This window comes from Scophthalmus maximus, chromosome 11 (assembly GCF_022379125.1).
Source record: "Scophthalmus maximus strain ysfricsl-2021 chromosome 11, ASM2237912v1, whole genome shotgun sequence".
NCBI lineage: Eukaryota > Metazoa > Chordata > Actinopteri > Pleuronectiformes > Scophthalmidae > Scophthalmus > Scophthalmus maximus.
The window spans coordinates 1,838,088-1,860,403 of record NC_061525.1 but is presented as its reverse complement, the minus strand read 5'-3'; the positions used below and the strand labels follow the sequence as shown (position 1 = coordinate 1,860,403).

At 43.0% G+C, this 22,316-nt stretch overlaps 2 protein-coding genes and 1 long non-coding RNA gene across 7 annotated transcripts in view; 2 read left to right on the top strand and 1 right to left on the bottom strand.

Annotated features, from left to right (window-relative positions):
* The window catches only part of bcas3 (BCAS3 microtubule associated cell migration factor), a 308,540-nt gene extending 305,435 nt beyond the window's left edge, over positions 1–3,105 (top strand). For all 3 annotated transcript variants that reach the window (XM_035623526.2, XM_035623527.2, XM_035623523.2), the window contains one exon: positions 1,462–3,105. In XM_035623526.2, coding sequence (XP_035479419.1) covers positions 1,462–1,610 — 149 coding nt within the window. In that variant the 3' untranslated portion in view covers positions 1,611–3,105. The remainder of the gene's footprint in view (positions 1–1,461) is intronic.
* A 3,687-nt stretch (positions 3,106–6,792) lies between these two features.
* LOC118299647 lies at positions 6,793–12,885 on the bottom strand. Of its 2 annotated transcripts, XR_007031696.1 has the most exons (3): positions 12,228–12,885; positions 7,957–8,135; positions 6,793–7,106 (listed from the first exon to the last, which is right to left on the bottom strand). It is a non-coding gene; the product is annotated as an uncharacterized LOC118299647 (long non-coding RNA). The 2 variants fall into 2 exon arrangements; XR_004789911.2 differs by having other exon boundaries at positions 6,793–8,135.
* Positions 12,886–13,214: 329 nt separating this feature from the next.
* Positions 13,215–22,086, top strand: tbx2b (T-box transcription factor 2b). Of its 2 annotated transcripts, none has more exons than XM_035623538.2 (7): positions 13,215–13,861; positions 14,845–15,112; positions 16,538–16,684; positions 17,835–17,911; positions 18,111–18,280; positions 19,039–19,622; positions 20,150–22,086. In XM_035623538.2, the coding sequence occupies exons 1-7, from the start codon at positions 13,503–13,505 to the stop codon at positions 20,591–20,593; spliced, it is 2,049 nt and encodes a 682-aa protein (XP_035479431.1). In that variant the 5' UTR covers positions 13,215–13,502; the 3' UTR covers positions 20,594–22,086. The 2 variants fall into 2 exon arrangements, with proteins under 2 accessions (XP_035479431.1, XP_035479430.1); XM_035623537.2 differs by having other exon boundaries at positions 16,535–16,684.
* Positions 22,087–22,316: the final 230 nt, after the last annotated feature.

The window sequence follows — 22,316 nt, the reverse complement described above, 5'->3', positions numbered from 1 at the left end:
TCAAGGTGTACCAATCAGGAAGTGGTATGCGGGTGTCATCGTTCCCAAATGTCTCGGGTCCATCAGTGTTTGAAAACTTTGGTGTAGTGTGGACGGCAGGCGTAAGCATAGCAAGAGTGATGTGTTTTAAAACTAAGATGTAGTAATGTGGATGTAGCCTCAGTAGTCAGTTTATCAGGTCCTCTCAGACTAATGCAGTCTAATACAGCAGCAAGTCCTCCTTCATGATGGTCATCATGTTCAGTGTGTGTTGAAAGTGTTGCTTTTATTCAACCTTCCTTCTTTGATATACATGGCGGGAAAAAGTTAAGGAAAACTTGTCTATTTAACCCAATACAATTCAACAGTAACACAAACATCCCTCAAAATGAAAGTTGAATCAACACGTCTAAAACAAGTTCAACACTAAATAACCTTCATGAAGGTCAGATATTGGACTCTGGCCTCATCTATCTCTCTGTCTGAACCGTGGGTCCTACGGTGGAGGAAATTCTGAGAGGTCGTTTAACTTGAACACTTCAAACTAGACTCTGCCATCTCACTTTATAAATGTGAGGAGGGCCAACGGCTACACAAGGAGAGACTCACATGCACTAACACTCACACATGGCTGGACCCTCTACTAAAACAAAAAAACAGAGACGGTCGGATCACGACACACACAGAGGGAGTGTGACTTCATTCGCAGGACGCCATCACTCCTCTGTATCTTTACATAAACAATACTGGTTAGGTGCTGTATTTATTAGAACTCTGGTAAATGTAACCTTTAAAAAAAAATAACTTCCCTCTTTCAAATATACATGTCAGAAAAAAATGAAGGAAAGACTTGTCTATTAAACCCAATACAATTCAACAGTGCCACAAAAAGCCCTGAAAATGAAAGTTGAATCAACACTAAATAACCTTCATGAAGGACAGATATTGGACTCTGGCCTCACCTATCTCTCTGTCTGAACTGTGGGTCCTACAGTGGAGGAGATTCTGAGAGGTCGTTTTAACCAGAACACTTCAAACTATACTCTGCCATCTCACTTTATAAATGTGAGGAGGGCCAACGGCTACACAAGGAGAGACTCACATGCACTAACACTCATACATGGCTGGACCCTCTACTAAAACAAAAAAAGAGACGGTCGGATCACGACACACTGAGGGAGTGTGACTTCATTCTCTGCGCAGGACGCCATCATTTCTTCTATATCTTTACATAGACAATACTTGCTAGCTGTTGTATTCGTTCGAAATCTGGTACATGTAACCTTTAAAAAAAAAATTGCTAACCATACAAGAAATGTGTTGTAATACTGTGACTCACAGTTTCGTTGTACGACCAATAATGGTAACAATAAGGAGAAAGACAGATGTGGTGCTTGCATGTATATCGTTTGATTAGCCTGTGATCTGATAGGTGATTGCTCCAACTCAACATTCTCTCTGTCTGTCTGTCTGTCCCCGCAGAGCTGCAGAGGGAAGGCAGCATCGAAACCCTCAGCAACAGCTCGGGTTCCACAAGCGGCAGCATCCCGCGCAATTTTGAGGGCTACCGCTCACCCCTGCCCACCAATGAGAGCCAGCCGCTCAGCCTCTTTCCCACCAACTTCCCCTAGCATCCCACCTCAACTCCAGGGAGACCAACCACCGCCCAGCCCAACTGACCACCTGCCTGCCTCCCACACATCTGTCTACCCAGCATGTCACTGACATTATGTTTTGAACTGGAACAAAAATCGTGTCATGGATTTGTGTTTCTCTGTATTGTGTGTTCAGTGTTTTTCACTCCTCGTACAGCTGGTTACAAATCAGTGTAATCCCAGCTACATACAGTATTAACATTTTGTTTCTTAGGTTGGATTTGAAGTCTGTTATTTTTTCATTCAAGCTTGCTGTAGGCGTTATTTTAAGAAAAGAATTCCAATAATTTTTAATTTGACAATTTTAATGCAAAAATCATTCCTAAAATAAAAATGCCTTGACCCTCAGATTGTATTCACGACCTGCACAAATATATTATATTGTGAAATTATTTCTAAGATCAATAGCAAGATCTAAAGGGCAGGAAATTGAAAGCACAGATAAAAAATGCAGTGTATTTTCAAAAACCTGTGCTCAACGAGGGACTTGCTTTATATTCAATCTTAGATTTTTCATAACAGACCATTAATAGCCCAGCAAATCAGTGTAACACTGTGACCTTGGTGTGTTCAATTATAAACCAGTGGACAAAGACGATGTTGCCAGCCGTCCTCTCCTCTCTGCAGCTGATGTCTGCTTCTTCCTGCGCTCGCCATCATTCTGTGTGTTTGTGTTTGAAGTTTAACGGCATGCCTGCTGTCTGGACGAGCCATAAGAAAGTGTGTGCACGCAGAAGAAAAATGTTTATTCCAGTCAGTGACATGTAGCGTCTCCGTGTGTGCAGCTGCTCTCATAGCCTCTGACTGATGTTTTTGATTAAATTTGGTCTTTTCATGCCTTTAATTTTCATTTAATAACATGTGACAAAAGATGCAGTAATGAGATGACACTATGACTAAGTGGCTGAAAAAATGTTGATGTTTACAGACTAATTGATATATATTTCTGAAATCATTTGGGTATATTCCCCACACAGCCTTTCCAGTAACTTTTAATTGAGTGGAGTAATAGAGACTTGCATAGCTGTCATGCTGTATTTTGTACATAACCAACTTCTGACAAAAATCTTTTCCTGCCTCTAGTTGTAGATCTCTAAAGAAAAATGTATTTTCATTAAGTGTTCTAGCTTCACACGTAGCAGAGTAGATGGACTTTGATAATCATAAATGTCTTGATTAAATACACTTAAATACGCCTGTTAATTTGTCTTTTTCAAATGTTGGACTTGGTGAAAACTGAAATGCAATATTTACAGAGTCACCTTTGAAAAGATATGAGTGAATGATATAGTGCACATAAAGTGCTGTTGGACTGGCTGTATTCATGATAGCCTGGCTCGCTGACTGAATGAGGACATTTATCTACGTGTTCTTACTGTGGAGCAAATGCTTGATTTGCTTTGTAAAATACTGACCTTTTTTTTCCTGCATTCATGCAAGTAAAAACATAATTAAACTGGAGGTAATGAAACTGTCTGTCTTTTTTCTTACTCTCCTTCTAATAAGTTTTTCAGATTTCAACCACAGCACTGACCATCAGCTCATAGTACCACTGGTACTAAGTACCATATTTTTACAACCACTGTAGTGTCGTTCAAGGGACTTTTTTTATGGCAAATTTGGCTATTTGTTCTGAAGGAGAAGGGAAACAAGAGGATGTGTTTGTTTCTCTGCTAATCTGCACAAACCTTGTGCATGTCTTTTTTTGTAGTAAAATATTAACTGAAAGCCTTTGAAGTAAGTCCAATTAAATTAGATCAATAATAGATTCTTTCTTGTGCTTTATTTCATCTCATCAATGTGGTCATAAGCTAATAGTCATGAATAAGGGGTTCTTGCCCAACTATAATGGAACTTATCAAGACTTGAAGACATGGTTTGCACAAAGTATTAAATGAACAACTTATTCCAAATTAATGCCTTAACAGTGTGCCCATATTTCCGGTCACATTAAAACAAATGCTGTTACACTTTGAACTGTAGAACAGAGTGAATGCATAAAAACACAGCCATTACACAATGTGGTTATTAAAGGTTACATTGGAAGAGTCCCTTATGAATAAAGAAGAAATAAGCTCCAGCTGGCAGGATGTGTCTCTGCCACTTCACCCAGAGTTCAGCATTATGCAACAAGAAGAAGAAGAAGAAAACTACAGTTTGTGCTTGAAACTTTTTTATTTGATTTCAACATGTTATGGTAAACATTTTACATTTGAAAATCTTCAGAAGCATGAATTATATCCGTGGATGAAATCTATTTGGATCATCTGGGTCATTTTTAAGTTTTTTTTTCAAATTTAAAAATGACCCAGATGATCCAAATAACAATTTGTTTTGCAAAACCGACTCACATTGTGTCCATTTGTAACAGACAATGGAAAGCTAGAGGCCCTTTTCGCAGGTCCCTGCTCGAAAATATCATTCCCAAAATGAAAAGAGTATATCTGTGAATAATCTTGGAATCTATATTAAGGGAACGCTTTCGATATTTCAGCATAGGTGTAAAAGTTAGTGAAAATATTACTGGGTCAGAGTAGATGAAGATGGAACACAACATAAATGAAAGATTTCATGTCCACCCAGAAAAAAAATTCAGAGGGAATTTCTGAATATCTGAAGTAATTATGCATATGAAGCCCATTCCTCTTGAAATCCCTAGGACAACATCTGAACATTATCTGTGCCAAATTTCATACTAATAAAGTGAAAAGCAGAGCAAGGTTACAGGCTTTAGCAGGAACCTGGCCAGACAGAGTGTGTGTTACATCTAGTAAAACTGTCTCAAAAAACGATCTTTGTAATGTGGCGTAATGACATCAGAGCTAGCAGTGACACAACGTTTCATAGGCAGTTCTATAGCTCATCAGCCCATTGGTCAATCTGAATGATTGACCATTTCTATCGAACCGTCATCTGTTAGGGGTCAAATCCATTGTGAGGAATTTGATTGGTCATAGCCTTTTCACATTAGAATCCCTCCGCTGATTTCAAACAGCGCTACAGGCCGTATATCAGCTCAAAGTGACGAGTAGCCTTTGTGCTAGCGAGCGGAAGCAGATTTATGGATCAAAACACGAAAGGTCAGACATAATTTTTGTATGTTGCTGTTTGATACAAACTTTTTTTGCTCTTCTCGGCTGCTTGTTCGATGGCGGTTCATTGTAGAGTGATAAGAAACCCACCTTGGGATCTGTATCTGGGCTTTGCTATGATATGTAGCTTCTGGTGTTAGCAAGAAATATCACAACCATCATATGTGGACATACTGGACAGGTAAATGGACTGTATTTATATAGCCCTTTTCTAGTCATATAGACAGCTCAAAGCGCTTTACATTTTTTTATACACTGTCGGAAGAGCTGTCAGAAGCAATTTAGGGTTAAGCGTCTTGCCCAAGGACACAACGGTATGTGGACTGGCAGAACCGCCAACCTTCGGGTTGATGGACTAACGACTCTACCTCCTGAGCCACAGTGTACTGTTGTACAGTTATGTTTATGCAATGCTGATTTAGTTGCTTGGTGTTTGAAGTGTGTTTTGTTTAGTTGAAAATGGTTGATATTGGCGTGTAGCAGAGTTTCTCCCCTTCCGGTGCATATGCTGTATGGCTATATTGCTTCGTGTTGAGCATAAGTATATGTAATTTGTTTCGACTGGATCGGAACCAAAACCAAATTTTGCCCTGTTGGATTAGAGAAGGTTGGGACAAGCCACAGTTAGTTGAGATACTGAAGTTCTGTGTTCTGTCATTAACTTTGAGAAACAAGTCACTGAGCACAACAGTAAATCCCTCCTCAATGAGTCCAGAGAATCCGCTCCCTGAAATGTAAATGGAGCAAACTTTTGTAGAGTTTCCAGGTCCTGATTATCCGACCTCCTGCGACGAAACTTGAGTTGCTGTTCAGTTGCTGTTCATGTTTGTGAGGAACATACTGAATCAGCAGCAAACTGAATCATGAAGCTGTTTTTCATTCAGTCACATTGACGAAGCCTGTACTGACACAGATTTTCCTGCTTTTGGTTCTGCTTCATCAGAGGAAGAACTTTAGCAGGGAGAACAGTTTCAGAGGTTGAACCTTTCAATCGGAAACAGCTCATGAATGAGCCAACGCGCACCCTTATTATGTTACTGTCTTAGCATGCATTCTGCCTAATGATAACAAGCTCCTTGTTAACAGTTCAGCCTTAGCTATGTTAAGTGACAGAAGGTCAGCAGTGTAAAGTCAGAAAATATCTGCTCTCTATATAATACACATTGTGTTATAGTAAACATTGTGTGTCATTGGTGTTGTAGACTAAGAGGTAAAATTGTTAGCATTCACTCAGTGTAGCTGGTGTGACCAGGGTCATTTTGTGTCAACTCTTAGTTTCAAGTGTGCACAGTGCAGCTTTGCCATCGTCCATGTCTCCAGGTTAAGGTGACGTTGGTAGCCTGAACCACTTCCCACAACGCCTGCTAACTTTTACTTCTCCGAAGCAACCAGCAGAAAACTCTTGCTGTGTTTATAGGTCGTCAGAGAGAGTGTGTCTGATATCTGCTGTTATTTTTAAAGCCAGTGACAAAGATGCTGCTAATTAATATGATTCTTCTGCATTTTTATCCAAACGTTGTGCTGTAACAGGCCATTCATTCAGCAACACTGTGGTTAACACCGTGCGTCCAAATTCACATCATCATTTGTGGCAATTCTGTATTCTTTCTACTGCAGATTTTGTGAAAAGTAACTTTTTTTTAAGTAAAAAAAATAACAGCACTATACAAATTCGGTATATCATATGTCCTTTAACTTACAAAATCATATATGGAGCATTTAAGATTAATTTGTAGCTTTAACCGTATACATAATGCAAGAGGCCAGTGATCTGAAACCATGCAACTCATTCTATATATTCTATTTTTACCATGAAAGTGTAATAAAATACTTAAACTACATACATTTTACTGTATATATTATGGTAGATTGGTAAACATCGGAAAACCAGTTGGTAGCTCACATGTGTGTAAATATATTTACATATGTATATGTGTGTATATATTTATATATGGTGGGCAAAAGCAGGTACACACATTTTTACTCATTCAGAAATCAGGAATTTGTGCAAACAAAGAGAATCCTGTTTTGCAGGGCATCAGCAAAATCCAGACAGAGTTCATTAGTTGAAATATGAAATAATTATATTTTAATGGATGATAGATGGCTGCTCAAATATCAAATTTTGGAAGATTAACATGTATTTATTCATTTAAAAAATCCATAACAATTTGGAAAAAAAAGACAAACAAGGAACTACTTTAAAAAGGGAACCAGTGACCAGGATGCATGGACCAATCACTTAATTGCTCCGTTATAAACCAGATATTTTGAGTCATTCGTTTGTCCTGGAACTCAGTGTTCACTGTGTGTGACTTACCCTGGATGATACTTCTACGTTTTACATCACACCCTCGCCACACTGAAGCCGTCCAATGCCCTGTGAATTTGAAAGACTGCTTAGAAACACTGTGACAGCAGCGGGACCCCAGCAGACTAACCATGTTTTCTCTGATCATGTTCAGTTTGGGTGAAATATCTAATAAATGTTCCTCACGAGAACTCATTTAGAATAATGATGAGTGATTATTCTGCAGCAGACGATTCCATTTATTCCACTGCATCATATATCATCATCATCATGAAAGTGCAGCAGAAAAGTTACACACTGGCACATTATTCTGAAATCCATGAATCCTATCCTACGTTAAACTGCATATAGATCAAATTGTAACGATGAGTGGAAGTTTTTATCATTTTATCACTGTTGAATTATTTTTGTATCAGCATGTTAATTATTATCGTGTCATCAGGATAAATTCCGGTGAAGGAAATGATGCTGAAGTTTAACCAAGTTTTGAAAGCTGCTCCCTGTTGGTGAATAGAACTGTATCTGCACATGGTCTGAGCTCAGTGCGCTGCCGCTGACGGATGATGCTGAAGCTGATCGAGAAAAACTCTCACAGTATATGGGCCCGTATGATTTCATAGTGCAACATAAACTGACGGAGGATACGCGACAGAGCTCCACTCACCTTATTCATTTCATGATAAAACATTTCTCAGATGTTCTGTCCATTTGAAGCTTCTAAATCTCTTTAAATCCTTTTTAAAAAGTAAAACTCGCAGTTCTTGTTTATAATTGTTTTTCATCGCATAGTGAACGGTTTCAGGTCTGTGTTTTAAATAATACACCCCCCACACACACACAAACACACACACACACACACAAACACTTTTGACGTTTTCTACTTGAGACGTTGAGTGATGAGTTTAAGTTTATGAATTACAGAAGACAGTTGCAGTCTTGAGTTGCAGGGTGCAGGTTGTGGTGTGTGGGTCTGTGTTGTGTGTGAGCCTCTTCCTCCCTGCAGCAGAATAAAACGCGTCTCCCTCCGGCCTGCAGGTAGCCTCCGCTCCTCCGCCGCGCCCCGCACCGCAGCTGCTAATTCAGTTGCTGTCAACACATCTGCAAAACACACAGAAGAGCAGTTCTCTGGTCTGAACAAAAATGCCTCTGAACGAACATAAAGCAGTAATAAATATTGTCAGCTGCATTATGTCAAAAACCCGCTGCTTCAATGTTTCCTGGATGAGAATGAGTTTGGACACAAACACAGGAGCCGTTCGATGCCTCTCTTTTCTTTTCTTTTCGATTTTCAACACAGAGCTCGTGTACACTCGCAGGCTGCGCATAAAAAAACAACAAACAAACGTCAGTTAAATCAAGGGATTTGCGATCTGCGCAAATTAAATCAATCTGTTTTCAAAATACGTGTTTTTTGTTCTAGAAAAAAAAGAAATAAAGGGGGGAGAGATTGAAAAGAAAATAATACCATTTTCTTCTAATTAGAATTCTCTTGCAGATCTGTCAGGATAAAAAATATTTCCCATTCATATGCATGGATGTGTTTAAAAAAACATGAAAAGGGAGAATCGAATTTGCATTCATTTGGAATGTGATGCACATACATGAAAAAAAAATAATTTAACGTTGCTTTTGGATTAATAAAATAACCGGTGACCAGTTTTATTAAGGCTGCGGGGCAAACAGTAATTACTGCAGTTAATGTCACTGTGATCATTTTGGAGGTTTTGTCACATTCGGTGCTCATCCTTTGTTATTATCACTGGATAAACACACACACTGGCTCGCGCGCACACTTATGCAGCGCCTCGCAAAGGGGTCCCGGAGGCTCCTCGATACAATGACCTGTGATACTATGACACTATAATTCCAAGAACTGGCAATGATCCCATCAGATGTTGTCTGAGAATTATTTACAAATGCAAAGAGCCGAATGATTAATCAAGTGAAAACTTTCTGAGCCTCTGTGACACTGACCCGTATCTGACTGGGCGTTGATAAGAGTCTGACACCTGTGGATGTCACCGCTCTGTCACTTTCCTCTGGCTCACCTGGGTCACGATAGCGCCCCCACCTGGTGGCCTACCTGTCAGTCAGACGCACCCAAGGCTCACGGTGGAGGCAGACACCTCTCGACGCACCTACACAGCCTCTGTCCAGCAGAGAGGCTGCCAGGTCACTGGGCACGAGGTTGTAATTTATGATTGAGTTTGTCATGAAGTCATGTCCGGAAAAAAGTTTGTTTCATAGCAAAGCTCCCGTCCCAATTGTCCCGGCCGGTCCCGGTACCATATTGTTCCAAATAGGATGAGTGTGTGTGTGTGTGTGTGTGTGTGTGTGTGTGTGTGTGTGTGCGTGTGTGTGTGTGTGTGTGTGTGTGTGCGTGCGTGTGTGTGTGTGTGTGTGTGTGCGTGCGTGTGCTTGCGTGTGCGTGTGTGTGTGTGTGTGTGTGTGCGTGTGCGTGTGTGTGGGGGGGCATTTTTTGCTCTTTCAACAAGTGAGAACTGATATGTTTAATTTAGCGGAGTGAACTATAGAGGAGTTGGAGGAAGTGGAGGATATGAAGGAGAGGAGGAGGAGGAGGGCTGCCAGTATTTGCAGCAGAGGGAGGAGGTGGAAAAGAGAAAAGGAGGAGGAGAAGAAGAGAAGGAGGAGGAGGAGGAGGAGAGGGCCGCTGGTCGCCGGGTTTCCATGTGACAGGGGGAAATATGAGGGACTTTGACAGGTCTTAAACGGTCTGGCGCCAAGGCCTCAGTCTAGCCGCTAAATATAGCCGGAGAGATGATGCAGAGAGATGGGAGGAGAAGATGGAGCGGTGAAAGGAAGAAAGGAACAATGTCGAGAGGAGGAAGAAAATAACAATACTCAATTATAGACGAATATGGCGCAAAGTGTCCCGTTATGTTGTAATTAGAGCGTCTTTGGCTCGGATCACTGACACGGAGGCGAAATCACCGGGAAAGAAAAACGCATTTAACGCACATTTTCACATCTGCACCTGTATTGTATTGTACTGACGGGACGGATCAAGGGCACAGACAAACTTTCCCACTGTTTGAGAATCGTCGAGCAAGCAGTTAACTCCTTTTAAATATAACCTGAGCTGACAGTGTGACTCACAACTCTGCGTCAAATATCTCAAGTTTAAGCTTCCAAACTATCTTATTTGACCAATGTCTGGGGTATAAGACAATTAAAATTGTCAAACTGATAGTGTCTATATATTCTGTGAAATTATGAATTTCAGATTGTTTTCAAATTTTAAGTTGCCCATTTTCTTTTCCTCTCCGTGAAGTTTGTGTCTCCTCCAAACCCCAGGACATACACACACCCAAGCAAGTCTAAGGAGCATATGTACACTCTGTACAGTCAACACAAATGATATAGTCTTCTGTTAATCTATCAGTGCAGTGCCTCTTCCATGCAGATCTACCAGCAGCTCAGAGCAGTCTTCCTTCCACTTAATGACTTTTAAATCGCGCTTAATGGAGATTTCTGTGCCGCTGAGGGCACAGAACAAATAAATGGTGAGTAATTTGTACAAGCATTATTGATGCAATTATCCAGCATTCCGGCTGAAAACAGTTAGCCACCTCCATATGCCGTTAATCTTTTTTGTCATGTAAAGCTCTATGCATGCAGCTCCAAAATTCTAACAAGCCACCGCCGCTCCTACATCCCTATCATTTCATAAATCTCAGGTTGCAGCATTCCAAACAAGTCAGATGTCCATTCAAATTATAACAGATGCAAACCACATCATCAAACATACATCTGACGGAAATGTCGAAGAGTGTGTAAAGACATTCTTGGTGCACTAACATTCTAACTTGAAGTTGATGTTCGCTGGCTTTTATTTCCGACACCTGGCAGGATGAAAATGCACATGTCCCCCGTAGCTGTACACTGGATGCTGTGGATGTGTGTACTGTGTGAAAAGCTTGCTGCTCCAGGGACTTGTGTCTGATCTGATGTGTTTCACGGGCCTGTGGAAACTGTTTTGGCTTCACTGGGGTACATTGCGCCCTGCTATGCTGTAGCTGCGCCTGCCCCCTGTCCAGACTGCAGACTCTTTACGCATGGCTGTATCAACCCGATGGAAGCCGAGCAACAAGTGTGTAACGAAGTGGAGATGTGCAAACATTTCATGGTCTTAAATCACATAACACACTGTTTCTGACACACAAGTGCCGGTTGCTCAGACTTTCTGGAGTTGCATTTGTTTTGGTCGCATTTAAGAATGTGATTACTTTTTCTCAAGATGCAATGTGGGTTAATTTGAATGTATTACACTTCTGTTCTGTGTATTATGTCGTCATTACGTGGATTATGTTTTAATGATTGGGGTTTTATAAATGTTATTGAAGACATTTTTATGGCCTGTAAGAGCTTTATACCACTGTAAGCGGAAGCCGCGGACACGCGGCTGAGTTACAGGGGTAAATAGGAAATGCGCAGTTGTCGGTGACAGTCTCATTCAGAAGGATAATCACTTTTTGTTTCAGTTTTGGTCTAAGCGACGCCTGTGGCCGCCTCCACGACCGATCCTGCCCGGAGAGAGCAGCTGTTTATCCCCGCAAAAACTTGCTTGAGTCCGACACTGAGTCATGATTGAGGCAGAAAAGTGGAGCGGGGCCGCAGATGAGGCTGCTGATGGGGCCGGGGGCGCTCGCACATGCAGCACTTCAGGGTAAATATAAAGAGACAAGAGACTGTTCTTATTGTGGCGCATCAGCCGACTGGCGCCAAGCGGCTCTCCAGCAAACCGAGTCCAAGTTAATCAAGAGCTGCGGCGCTGGATTCCTCTAAAGCAGCTCAGCAGAGCAGAGTGCTGCGGGGCTGGCTGAGCCCTCCGTGGCCCCCGGAGTCCCGCACTGTCCCTGGTTTGACAAAGTACAACACAGAGCACAACCTGTCGGAGATTACGCGCCACCACGGCCTGCCCCTCAGCTCTCAGTCTGAGCACTAAATCATCTCATCGCTGACCGTGTTTGGTGTGGAAATGCAAACTACACGCCAGGCACAGAAAAAAACATCACCGCAATGTCACAGAGCACTGTAATAATAGAATATACCCGAAAAGGCACGCTACTGTGTACACTCGTTTAAATATTAAAACAACATCTAAAAAGTTCTATGGAGTCCTAGTTTGCAGCAAAACAAGGAAAAGTTTGTATCGAAGTGAGCACTCACCGCTTTCCTGCCCTCTGAATTCTTTCTCAAAATTCATTCATCGTCATTCATGTCGTTTCCTCTTTTTTTTCTTTTCTTTTTTTTTGCTCCACGCAGCATCTTGATTTGTGTTTTTTCCCCCAGACTTTTCTCTGTGTTACTTTGCCGCCGCCGCCGCGGCTGCTGCTGCCGCTGCTGCTGCTGCTGCCTTCCCGTCAGCCCGATCAGGAACACGCACAGATGAATGGCTCTCGCGTGGGGAACCTGGGGCTGTATGAGTCCTAAGTCACTACACTCACAGCTAACATTGCCTGGGCCAACGTGAGACAAATCCAGAATAAGCGTCAAAAACAGCCGATAACTTGGAATAATAACAAATCTGCTGTTATGGAGAGCGACCGAGAGACAGAGAGAGAGAGACAGAGAGACAGAGAGAGAGAGAGAGAGAGAGAGAGAGAGAGAGAGCGGCTCTTTGTAAGCATCTCCGGAATGCAGAGCTGAGCCGCGAGTCGAGGATTTACACGAGTGAGTTGTTCTAAAAGACAGGGGTGAACGTAGAGAAGTGGAGCTGCTCCTCTGTATAAAGGTGAGTATTAAGACAGTGGACAGGTTGCTTTCTTCGGAGGCGACATTGTAGAAACGCAAGCCGAGAGAGGTGCTCCCTCGCCGGCCAAGAACTGAAGGCTGACCCGGTGTTTGGCTTGGAAATGGGGGTGGGATTTCCCGATCTTTCCTGTCATTGGTTAATATTTTATCCTGTTGACATGTTTTCTTACTGTTAATGCTTCCGACACCTTCTTGCCCCCCTCCTCTCCTAGAGTCTGGCCGGAGCTGTCAGAACCACGCCTATAGGGGCCCACAATTGGTCCAGAAAGCGTAAAATCAGCAATCAAATGGGCTTGGTTCATTAGTGTTGGGGATGGAGGCAGGAAGGACATGTGAGATAGTCACAGATCTGCAGTGAACGGGGCCACATCTATCCAGTCAGTGTGGGATGACTGAAGCAGAGAAACAGCTTATTTCTCTAAGAGGCACACCACGCAGCCGGGCTCTCCCTCCACCGCGCCGCTTCTACTGAAGGACTCGGAGCAGGAACCAGAGGAAAAGCACACCAACAACAACTTTGGGCTATTTTTTTTTCTTCACTCTGTTAACGCGCTATTACAAGGCGCTGTACTCCTCTGTACAGCTTTACAGAAATTAACTGCTCGCGAAGCGCGGACCTACGCTGGCACCGGGTTGGGGGGAATACCACTAAAATATCCATTATTTCACTTGGTTTTTGTGGATGCACCGATGAGAGATCCAGTTTTCACAGGGACTGCAATGGCTTATCACCCTTTCCACGCACACCGGGCGACCGACTTCCCCATGTCCGCCTTCCTAGCGGCCGCGCAACCTTCCTTCTTCCCGGCACTCAGCCTGCCTCCCGGGGCGCTCACCAAGCCCATCCCGGACCACGGCCTGGCCGGGGCGGCGGAGGCTGGGCTCCACCCGGCCCTCAGCCACCATCAGGCGGCTCATCTGCGCAGCATGAAAAGCCTGGAGCCCGAGGAGGAGGTGGACGACGACCCTAAAGTTACACTGGAAGCCAAAGATCTTTGGGACCAGTTTCATAAACTCGGAACGGAGATGGTTATTACCAAGTCCGGGAGGTAAGAATTACTCAGAACTATAATTCCTCTCTTGGATTTACCGAGGATATTTTATTTTGCAGAACACGTCCGATATTAATTTGCATACACGCAGAGAATAAAAAAAACACATGACAAGTTTAGAGCAACTAAAAATCCATTTACTCAAGTTATTCAATGGCAGCCTGTGCGCCGGGCTTCTGGCACTTATTCCCCCACCGATTATTAGCTTTTCTACGATTAATAAAAACACTGAGCTAAACTACAGACTTTGTTATTTTTCGCTTTTTGCACTAAACGTAAACGTTTCAGCCAAATGTATAAGTTATCTAGGCTTAGTTTACGAAAATAACAGACTTAATAAAACTCCATATTATTTTTGGAATATTTGCGAAGGGTTTCCAGACTGATCAAATTTGAGGTATTTGTTGTTTTGTTTTGGGGTTTTTTTTTTGGGGGGGGGGGGGGGGGGGGGGGGGGGGGGGGGGGGGGGCGTAGCCCGAACTTTAATCAGGGTTTTTTTTATCTCCCAAACTGCATTCTGTTGAGGCGACAGGCTTCTGGATTTTATAAACAGCCTGTCACTTCAAAAAGCAGCAATACGTGAAGTGGTATGGTCATAAATATACGACTGAGCTTTGTAGTGTATGCTTGGACAATACACATACACACACACACACACAGGCTGACAGAGACACCACAGATACTCTCTCTCTCTCTCACACAAACACACACACACGTACACACACACGTACACACACACACACACACACACAAACACACACACTATGGCTATTCACTGTCGCCTAATTGCGTGCAACACTGGAGAATAATATCTGACAATTACAATATTTCCACTTGTCAGTGCGTCATGTGTCTTCCTGCGCCTTCAATGCCTCTTTCATCAGACGTGTCCAAGTCTCCCAACCACGATCTGCTGTTGTGCTGTGGTTGAATCACGGCGTGTTGACTCCCTGTGTCTGTGTGTGTGTCTCTCTCGTCAGGAGGATGTTCCCCCCGTTCAAGGTGCGAATAAACGGCCTCGACAAAAAAGCCAAATACATCCTGCTGATGGACATCGTGGCGGCCGACGACTGCCGCTACAAGTTCCACAACTCCCGCTGGATGGTGGCGGGTAAGGCCGACCCGGAGATGCCCAAGAGGATGTATATCCACCCAGACAGCCCGGCCACCGGCGAGCAGTGGATGGCCAAGCCTGTTGCTTTCCATAAACTCAAGCTGACCAACAATATCTCAGACAAACACGGATTTGTAAGTACACTAAGTTTTTCCTTTGCTCGTCTGAGTGGATACATTTTTCGTGTTTGTCGTGCTGCGTGGGGTGTTCGCTGTTGGAACAGATGGGGCGCGGTGTGTTTAGGTGTTTTATGAACAATAATAATAACACTGTCAGGGGGAAAAAGCAAGGAATTAATAAATCAGAGCTTGTGTGCTTGTGAAGAAGGATAAAAACAAGTGTGCAACAAAAAAATCTACCACCTTTTTTATCCTTTCAAAATATTTTCAGAACTAGAATACAGTTTATGCGTTTAAAGATGAATAAATTATGGCGCTGCTCGTCTTAACGTCCAGGGCTGTTGTCACTCTGTCACCACTTGACACAGAGCTTATGTTTTTTCCTAGCTCTGCAGAATATTATCAGCCTGCGTTGTCCTCCTCCTCCATCCAAATAGTCAAACCCAGGTCCAGCTCCCCGCAGCAGCCAAGGCCTGCGGGTTTACACGGGGGCTGCTCTCCCCGGCCCTGGCTAGTCTGTGGGTTTTAGTGGAGATTTTTTGGAAATTTAAAAAAGAAAGAGATGAATAAATGAAACATATTTGAGCTGAATGTTTGCAAGGAATGGGGATTTAGTGGTGTATTATCAAACCGGGTCAAAGAGAAATTACGTGAAATGAGCCTGATTGCCAAGATGAAGTATCTCACATCTGCAAACTAATAGTACGGTATAGTATAGTATAGTCTGTGTTGTTAATTTGCATAGGTGATGCTGCAATGTCCGTATATGTTTATCTAAAATGCTATTATTATATATGATATTATATTTGTACCATTTGTGTGAAATAATATGCGGGAGGATATAAAATAACCTGCCCAGGAGCGGATGATAAATGTGTGATAACGTCCATCAGGCAGTGTGTGTACAGTAGCTTCCGACTGGAAACATTCAACATGTGAGTCAAAATAGTCTACAAGCGGGATTTATTTCTACATCGAGTTGAAGTTGTGAAGACGTTAGTGTTAGTGTTGTAATTTTTATTTGCACATTCGCAGCCTGGCCAGGGTTTTTATTTATTTTTTATTTTTTTATTTTTTGTTGTTATTTATTTTATTTTTTTTAATTGACATAAAATGCTGGTTAAATGTATGCGGCGAAAGGGATGGAAATGTGTCGCTTAATTCAGAAACTGGATCAAATCAGATTCGTATATGTTGTTGTGGTTCTGCGCCCTCATGACAACCTGTGTGGCCTGGTCCGGTTCTTCACTTTATCCCGCACTAATTACAGACAAGGCTGCTTACACAGCAGTTATAACAGCAGCGGTAACAATGGGCTGGTTGATCCGCGCGTCAACATACTCTGTCTAGTGTCGAGTTTAAACGTGCACGAAGACATGCGAGGTCCTGATCTTGACTACAAAGCTGAGTGTATTTGTGTGCGCTTGTGTGTTGGAGCAGACCATCCTGAACTCCATGCACAAGTACCAGCCCAGGTTCCACATAGTGCGGGCCAACGACATCCTGAAGCTCCCTTACAGCACCTTCAGGACCTACGTGTTCCCGGAGACCGAGTTTGTGGCCGTGACTGCGTATCAGAACGACAAGGTGAGACACCGTTCACACTCAACCGGCTGGCCTTTATAATATGGCTGCTACTTTGCAAAATAAATGCCCTGCATGCTTCCCTTCCCCCCACCACCAACCCCCGAAGACTTAATCTGATTTTGTAGGTCGCCTAATTTCCCTGCAGAGGACTCGCATGTCCCACTTGATTTATTTAATTGCTGTTATGCCCGGGTTATAAGTGCAGCGTGTATTTCTCACTGAGAATTCAAACCTGCAGCCTCGCTGTTGTGTGCTGTGTCTTATCTGTTATTCACGGGACGACCAATGACCTGTAGCCTTTATACCAAAAGTGAATAAATTAGGCGTGTAAATGCTGGAGAGTGTCGTGTTTTGTTGTGGTGCAGCACCACACTGAGCAGATATCCTCCCTTTTGAATGTATTTTGGTTTTCTTAAAAAGGTGACCTCAGTGACCTCCTATTTTGGATTTAAGAGAATGTTTGACGTATAAAGTTGCTATTTATTGAAATAAATTAAATGGAATATGTGTTTATTTGAGGCCATTATTAGTATAAGCCCCTTTGCTCACTCTTGATCCTCTTCAATGGAGTTAATTGGAGCTTGTGTCCAGGAGGGTCTGCTTGCGGGGGTCTTGTCGTAAAAGTTTATGGCAACGAGTCACAATCGATTACAGGGCATTTAAAAGGCTCCTCACCCTGTAGCCACAGCGGGCAGATGTGGCAGACGCCTGAAGCGCCTTCTCCAAGGGCCACTGAGGGTCTCCAGGAGGCCCCTGCCGGCTCAGCGCCGGCTCGTGGCCTCTTCCACGTCTGGACATACCGTGAAACAGCAGTGATCCACACCGCAATATTAATTTTTGATAAGACAGTCATCTGTTCAAGTAGTGCTCCCTCTGCCTTTTTTCTGAAGTAACGGAGGGTCGTGGCCCCACAGAGAAATATTTTGTAGCATAACTTCTCTCCGGGGGCCTATGACAATAACGCCCCATCATCACGCTTTTTATTAATAATTCAAATCCAGGGCCCAGCTTGGCTCCTGTCCAACGAGTCTCTGCGTGGGTTTGTTGCAACGTTTCCTGTATAAATATGGGTCAGGTGAAGACAAAAGACTCGGACTGTGGCTCTGTTTTTCTGAATGCCCTAACATGGAGTGTGTCCCTGTGCCGACAGATAACGCAGCTGAAGATCGACAACAACCCTTTTGCGAAAGGATTCAGAGACACGGGGAACGGAAGGAGGGAGAAAAGGTATCAACCTGCCGCAAGGCACCTGACTTGATGTGCGTCTGTGTGTGTTTGTGTGTCTGTGCGCGCGCGCGCGCGCGCGCGTGTGAGACCCACCATCTTTTTATTTCACAATGTATAGTATCACAATGTGACGACATTCCGTATTATGAATATTATTATTATTATTATTTACAAAGTTATTTTTGTTGTTGTTGAGCAGGAAGCAGCTGACCATGCCGTCGCTGCGGATGTACGAGGACCAGTGCAAGGCGGACCGGGAGGGCGCGGATTCGGACGCCTCTTCCAGTGAGCCTCCGGGCGGCAGGGACGCCGTCCACTCCCCGCTGGGCGCCGGTAGCAGCCCGCTGAGGTTCAGCAGAGCGAGTCGAGGTGAGACAACAGTGTTGTCGAATTTCACTGTGGGGCCCATACATGAGTGTGTGATGACGGGACAACGCCATTGCGTGTCACAACTTTAGAACTTTTTTAATATACACATACATTTAAATGGAATATTTAAAATTATGTTTTGATATATTAATTGTATTAAATTTCAGTAATTTTATTGCGAAAAATCCGTGAGGCAGCTGTGATGAAATAGAATTATTGATCTATTCACTTTAATTAATTTTTAATAAATTATATTAAATTAATAAATTATTAATTTAACTGGGTCTGTTTGGTAAATTTAGTATTGTGCTTTCAACCTGTAAAGATGTTTGTTTTTTTAAACTATTGATGGTACATTTGTTTGGTGCTCCACGCCTATCAGCCATTGTACTGGACTTATTTCTCTGCATCCCACTGTTATTCATTTATGATGCAGGAACAGACTGTGTTTCATTAATGTGATGTCATTTTTTTCTCTTACATAATATTTAATTCTTAGCCATTATTGGGTTTATAATTACTTGATTGTTCTAATTGTTCTTATGTTTGCATATTTAAAACCTCTGTACCGTTTCAAAATTAACTTGATCTTGTTATTGATTTTGAAAATAAAATACTGCAAATGTAATTTTAAAATGCAAACCACTAGCCTGTTGGCACTAGGCGTGTGTGTGGTGGGGGGTATTTTGTAAGAGTTAGAAATGAGGTGAAAAGTGGTTTAATGTTCTTCTTGCATGTCTTGTGGTTCCTGTCTGTAGATGAAAAAACGTGCACTGACAGCGAGCAGGAGCTGGAGCATCATGACGAGCACTGCACCGCCTCCAACAGCCCAGGTCCTGAACCCGTGTCCCCCTATAGCTCCAGGTGTGAGGACCGCGTACGGGACAGGCCTAGTGTGGAAAAGAAGGATGACTCCATATTCAGTATAAGGAACCTGGAGAAGGACAAAGCAGAAAGCAGGCACAGGAAGGACACCACAGACGCACTGATAAAGGACTCAGAGGCCGGAGGCATCAGTGCCAGTAAGGACACGTTCTCTCCTCTCATGGTCCAGACCGAGAGCCCCTCGCACTTCAGCCCAGGCCACTTACAAAGCCTGGCTCTGTCTGGCCTGCACAGTCAGCAGTTCTTTAACCCTCTGAACACCGGATCGCCGCTGTTGTTTCATCCTGGCCAGTTTGCCATGGCCCCTGGAGCCTTTTCTGCTATGGGAATGGGGCATCTTTTGGCCTCTGTATCGGGAGCAAGTGGTTTGGAAAACGGCAGCCTCTCCGCCCAGGGCACAGGAGGAACCCCCAACCCCTTCCCCTTCCATCTGTCCCAGCACATGCTAGCCTCTCAGGTAAGGAAGGTCATCCTGTCAGAAAATGATTTAGTTTGCTCACACACCTGAGCTGATGCAAGCAAGACAGATAGGCTGGTGGGTTTAGACAGGATCAGGTGTCACTTCTTAAAGAACACACCTGTTCATATCATTGTCACCTTGCATAGTACAACACCAGACACACATGAATCAGAGTTGGGTTTAATTTAGTACCTAAAACAAGTTTGGGAATAAAAGCAAGATCTTGTGTATTTGCTTCTGACAAACGTGTATTTATACTAAAACATATGGATTTAATTAAAGGTGCAATCATCAAAATATTGTTTTAAACATTTTATCAGGCATCTGTGAAAAGTGTCAGAGGAATTTTAATTAAGACATTTGTTGCTTTAGTTTTTGATTTGATTTGTATTTTCAAAAAAATCTGAACTAGATCCTCTCAGGGAACAGATCAGTTTGGCTCCTGTTGTGTTCAGATTGTATTGTCTATCACTAATTTGATTATTTGACAATCATGACTCAAATCTTTCCCCTCTATATTACAGGGCATCCCAATGCCTCCATTTGGAGGGCTTTTCCCATACCCTTACACCTACATGGCAGCAGCTGCAGCGGCAGCCTCAGCCCTCCCCACCACCAGCACTTCCAGCCCACTCTCCAGGAATCCCTTCCTGGGATCGTCCCGGCCTCGGCTCCGTTTTAACCCTTACCAGCTCCCGGTGTCATTGCCTCAGAGCTCCAGTCTGCTGACAACCGGCCTGCCAAGCAGCCTCAACCCGGCCTCTGAATCATCCAAACCGGGCAGCAGAGAGGCCAGCCCAGCCCCAGAGCACCACAGCAACCACAAGATAGGAGGGTCAAGTGGGAGGGCCACATCCCCAAAAACCTCCATGAAGGACACAGTGAATGAGCTGCAAAGCATCCAGAGACTGGTGAGCGGTCTGGAGGGCCAGAGGGAGCCCTCCCCGACGGCAGACTCTCCAAAGTGAAGAGGAGTCTCTGTTTGGAGTCAACATCTTGGCTTAAATACCAGAGAACTATAAGTGCATATGTCCTGTACAGCACATTACAGAGAGTGGGATGAGGTTTTGACCGATAAGGGTTGGTGAAGGCTGATAACTGATATTTTTTTTGGAACAAAGTTGTGGACTGAGTGAAACTTGGTCCAAATAACTAAATTTGACATTTTTTTCTTTAAATCCACAAGTATTCAAGGTTTCCTCCAGAGCCAACCTGTTAGAAAAGAGTAAAGCCGGTCAGAGAACATATGGACAATCATCGGACACCAAGACTCTTACACCAAAACTTACAATCCCTGAGTTTTAGAGTTGGCAGCTTTTCGAGAGCAGACCCCCCCCCCCCCCCCCCCCCCCCCCCCCCCCCCCCCCCCCCCCCCCCCAGGATCCTCTGGAATACATTTCTGTAATGATGGAATAAACATTAATTGACAAAAAAAATTAAAAGAAAGTGACATAAATTAAGTGTTCAAATAATAAAAAAAAAACATATAACACAATATAACACAAAATAACGATGAAAAATATTATAAAAACAAAACTCGAGTGTCATTCAGAGAAACACTGATCATTTACACTGCAAGTAATGTAATGAATGACACTCTTGATCTCAACCATTGTATCAGAGGTGGAGCACAGTAGGCCAGTATGGCCCCACATATCGGTGCCACCTGCCTGAGAGCCTGCAGCTCCATAGACCGAGCGGCGCACGGTGGAAAGTGTGTTTGTCTGTGGTGAAAGTGAAGCATCTGATCATCTCGGCTTGGGTTTTACTCACCGGGCCGAATCCCCGAACGGGAGCCTCATGTCAGGCAGGTCTCAAGCTGCATCCAAAAACTTTTTTATTTTTATTTTTATTTGTCATGCCTGATTATTTCGAAAGGGATGGAAAGTGAACGTTCCGTCGCAAGAAAAAAATTAACCGCTTATCATTTCATTCCAGAAAAAAAAATGTTTCTCAAATATTTATGTAATTAAAAAATAAAAAAATCTGTAAATAAAGCTAAGATCCAAGAATATGCAATTGGTATTAATTTATTCAAGGCTGTACATTAGCGTGTATATATTTCGAATTTAACTTGTTAGTTTTTTCCTCCTCCTCCTCCTCTCCTCTCATTTTACATGACCATATACTGTAAATTAAAGCTTTTTAGTTCTTGTTGGTTTGACAAACTGTATGAAGCATCGCTGGGTTTTTTAAGGAGACGTGTGTGCCATGTTTTAGTCTGCATCCACCGACAAATACAGAGGAACAGAGCGAGAGCTCCACATGGATTCAAAAACACCTCAGGTTACTTCACTCCAGCCAGGAGACATTCAAAGCAATTCCTCATGGGCGCATCATTCATATCTATCCATAAATATATTTAAAGATGAAAGTATCTTGTTTATGCTGGTTGTCCGGGTATATATTTTTTTTTTGATTGTCTCACAATTTCAATAAAAAATCGTTGTGCTGAAAGATACAGGAGTATTATTATTATTCTTATTATTATTACTATTGTTATTATCATCATTATTATTATTATTATTATGACCAAACAGCTGTAAAAATGAAATGAAATGTCATCTATGGTTTTACGCACTTACTGTATATAGTGCATACACACTCACGTGGGTCAGGAGCGCCCCCTTTCGCCCAAATGTTAACAGGAAGGCTTTTGCCTTTGGTTTGCTACAGTTGGTAAGAAAATAT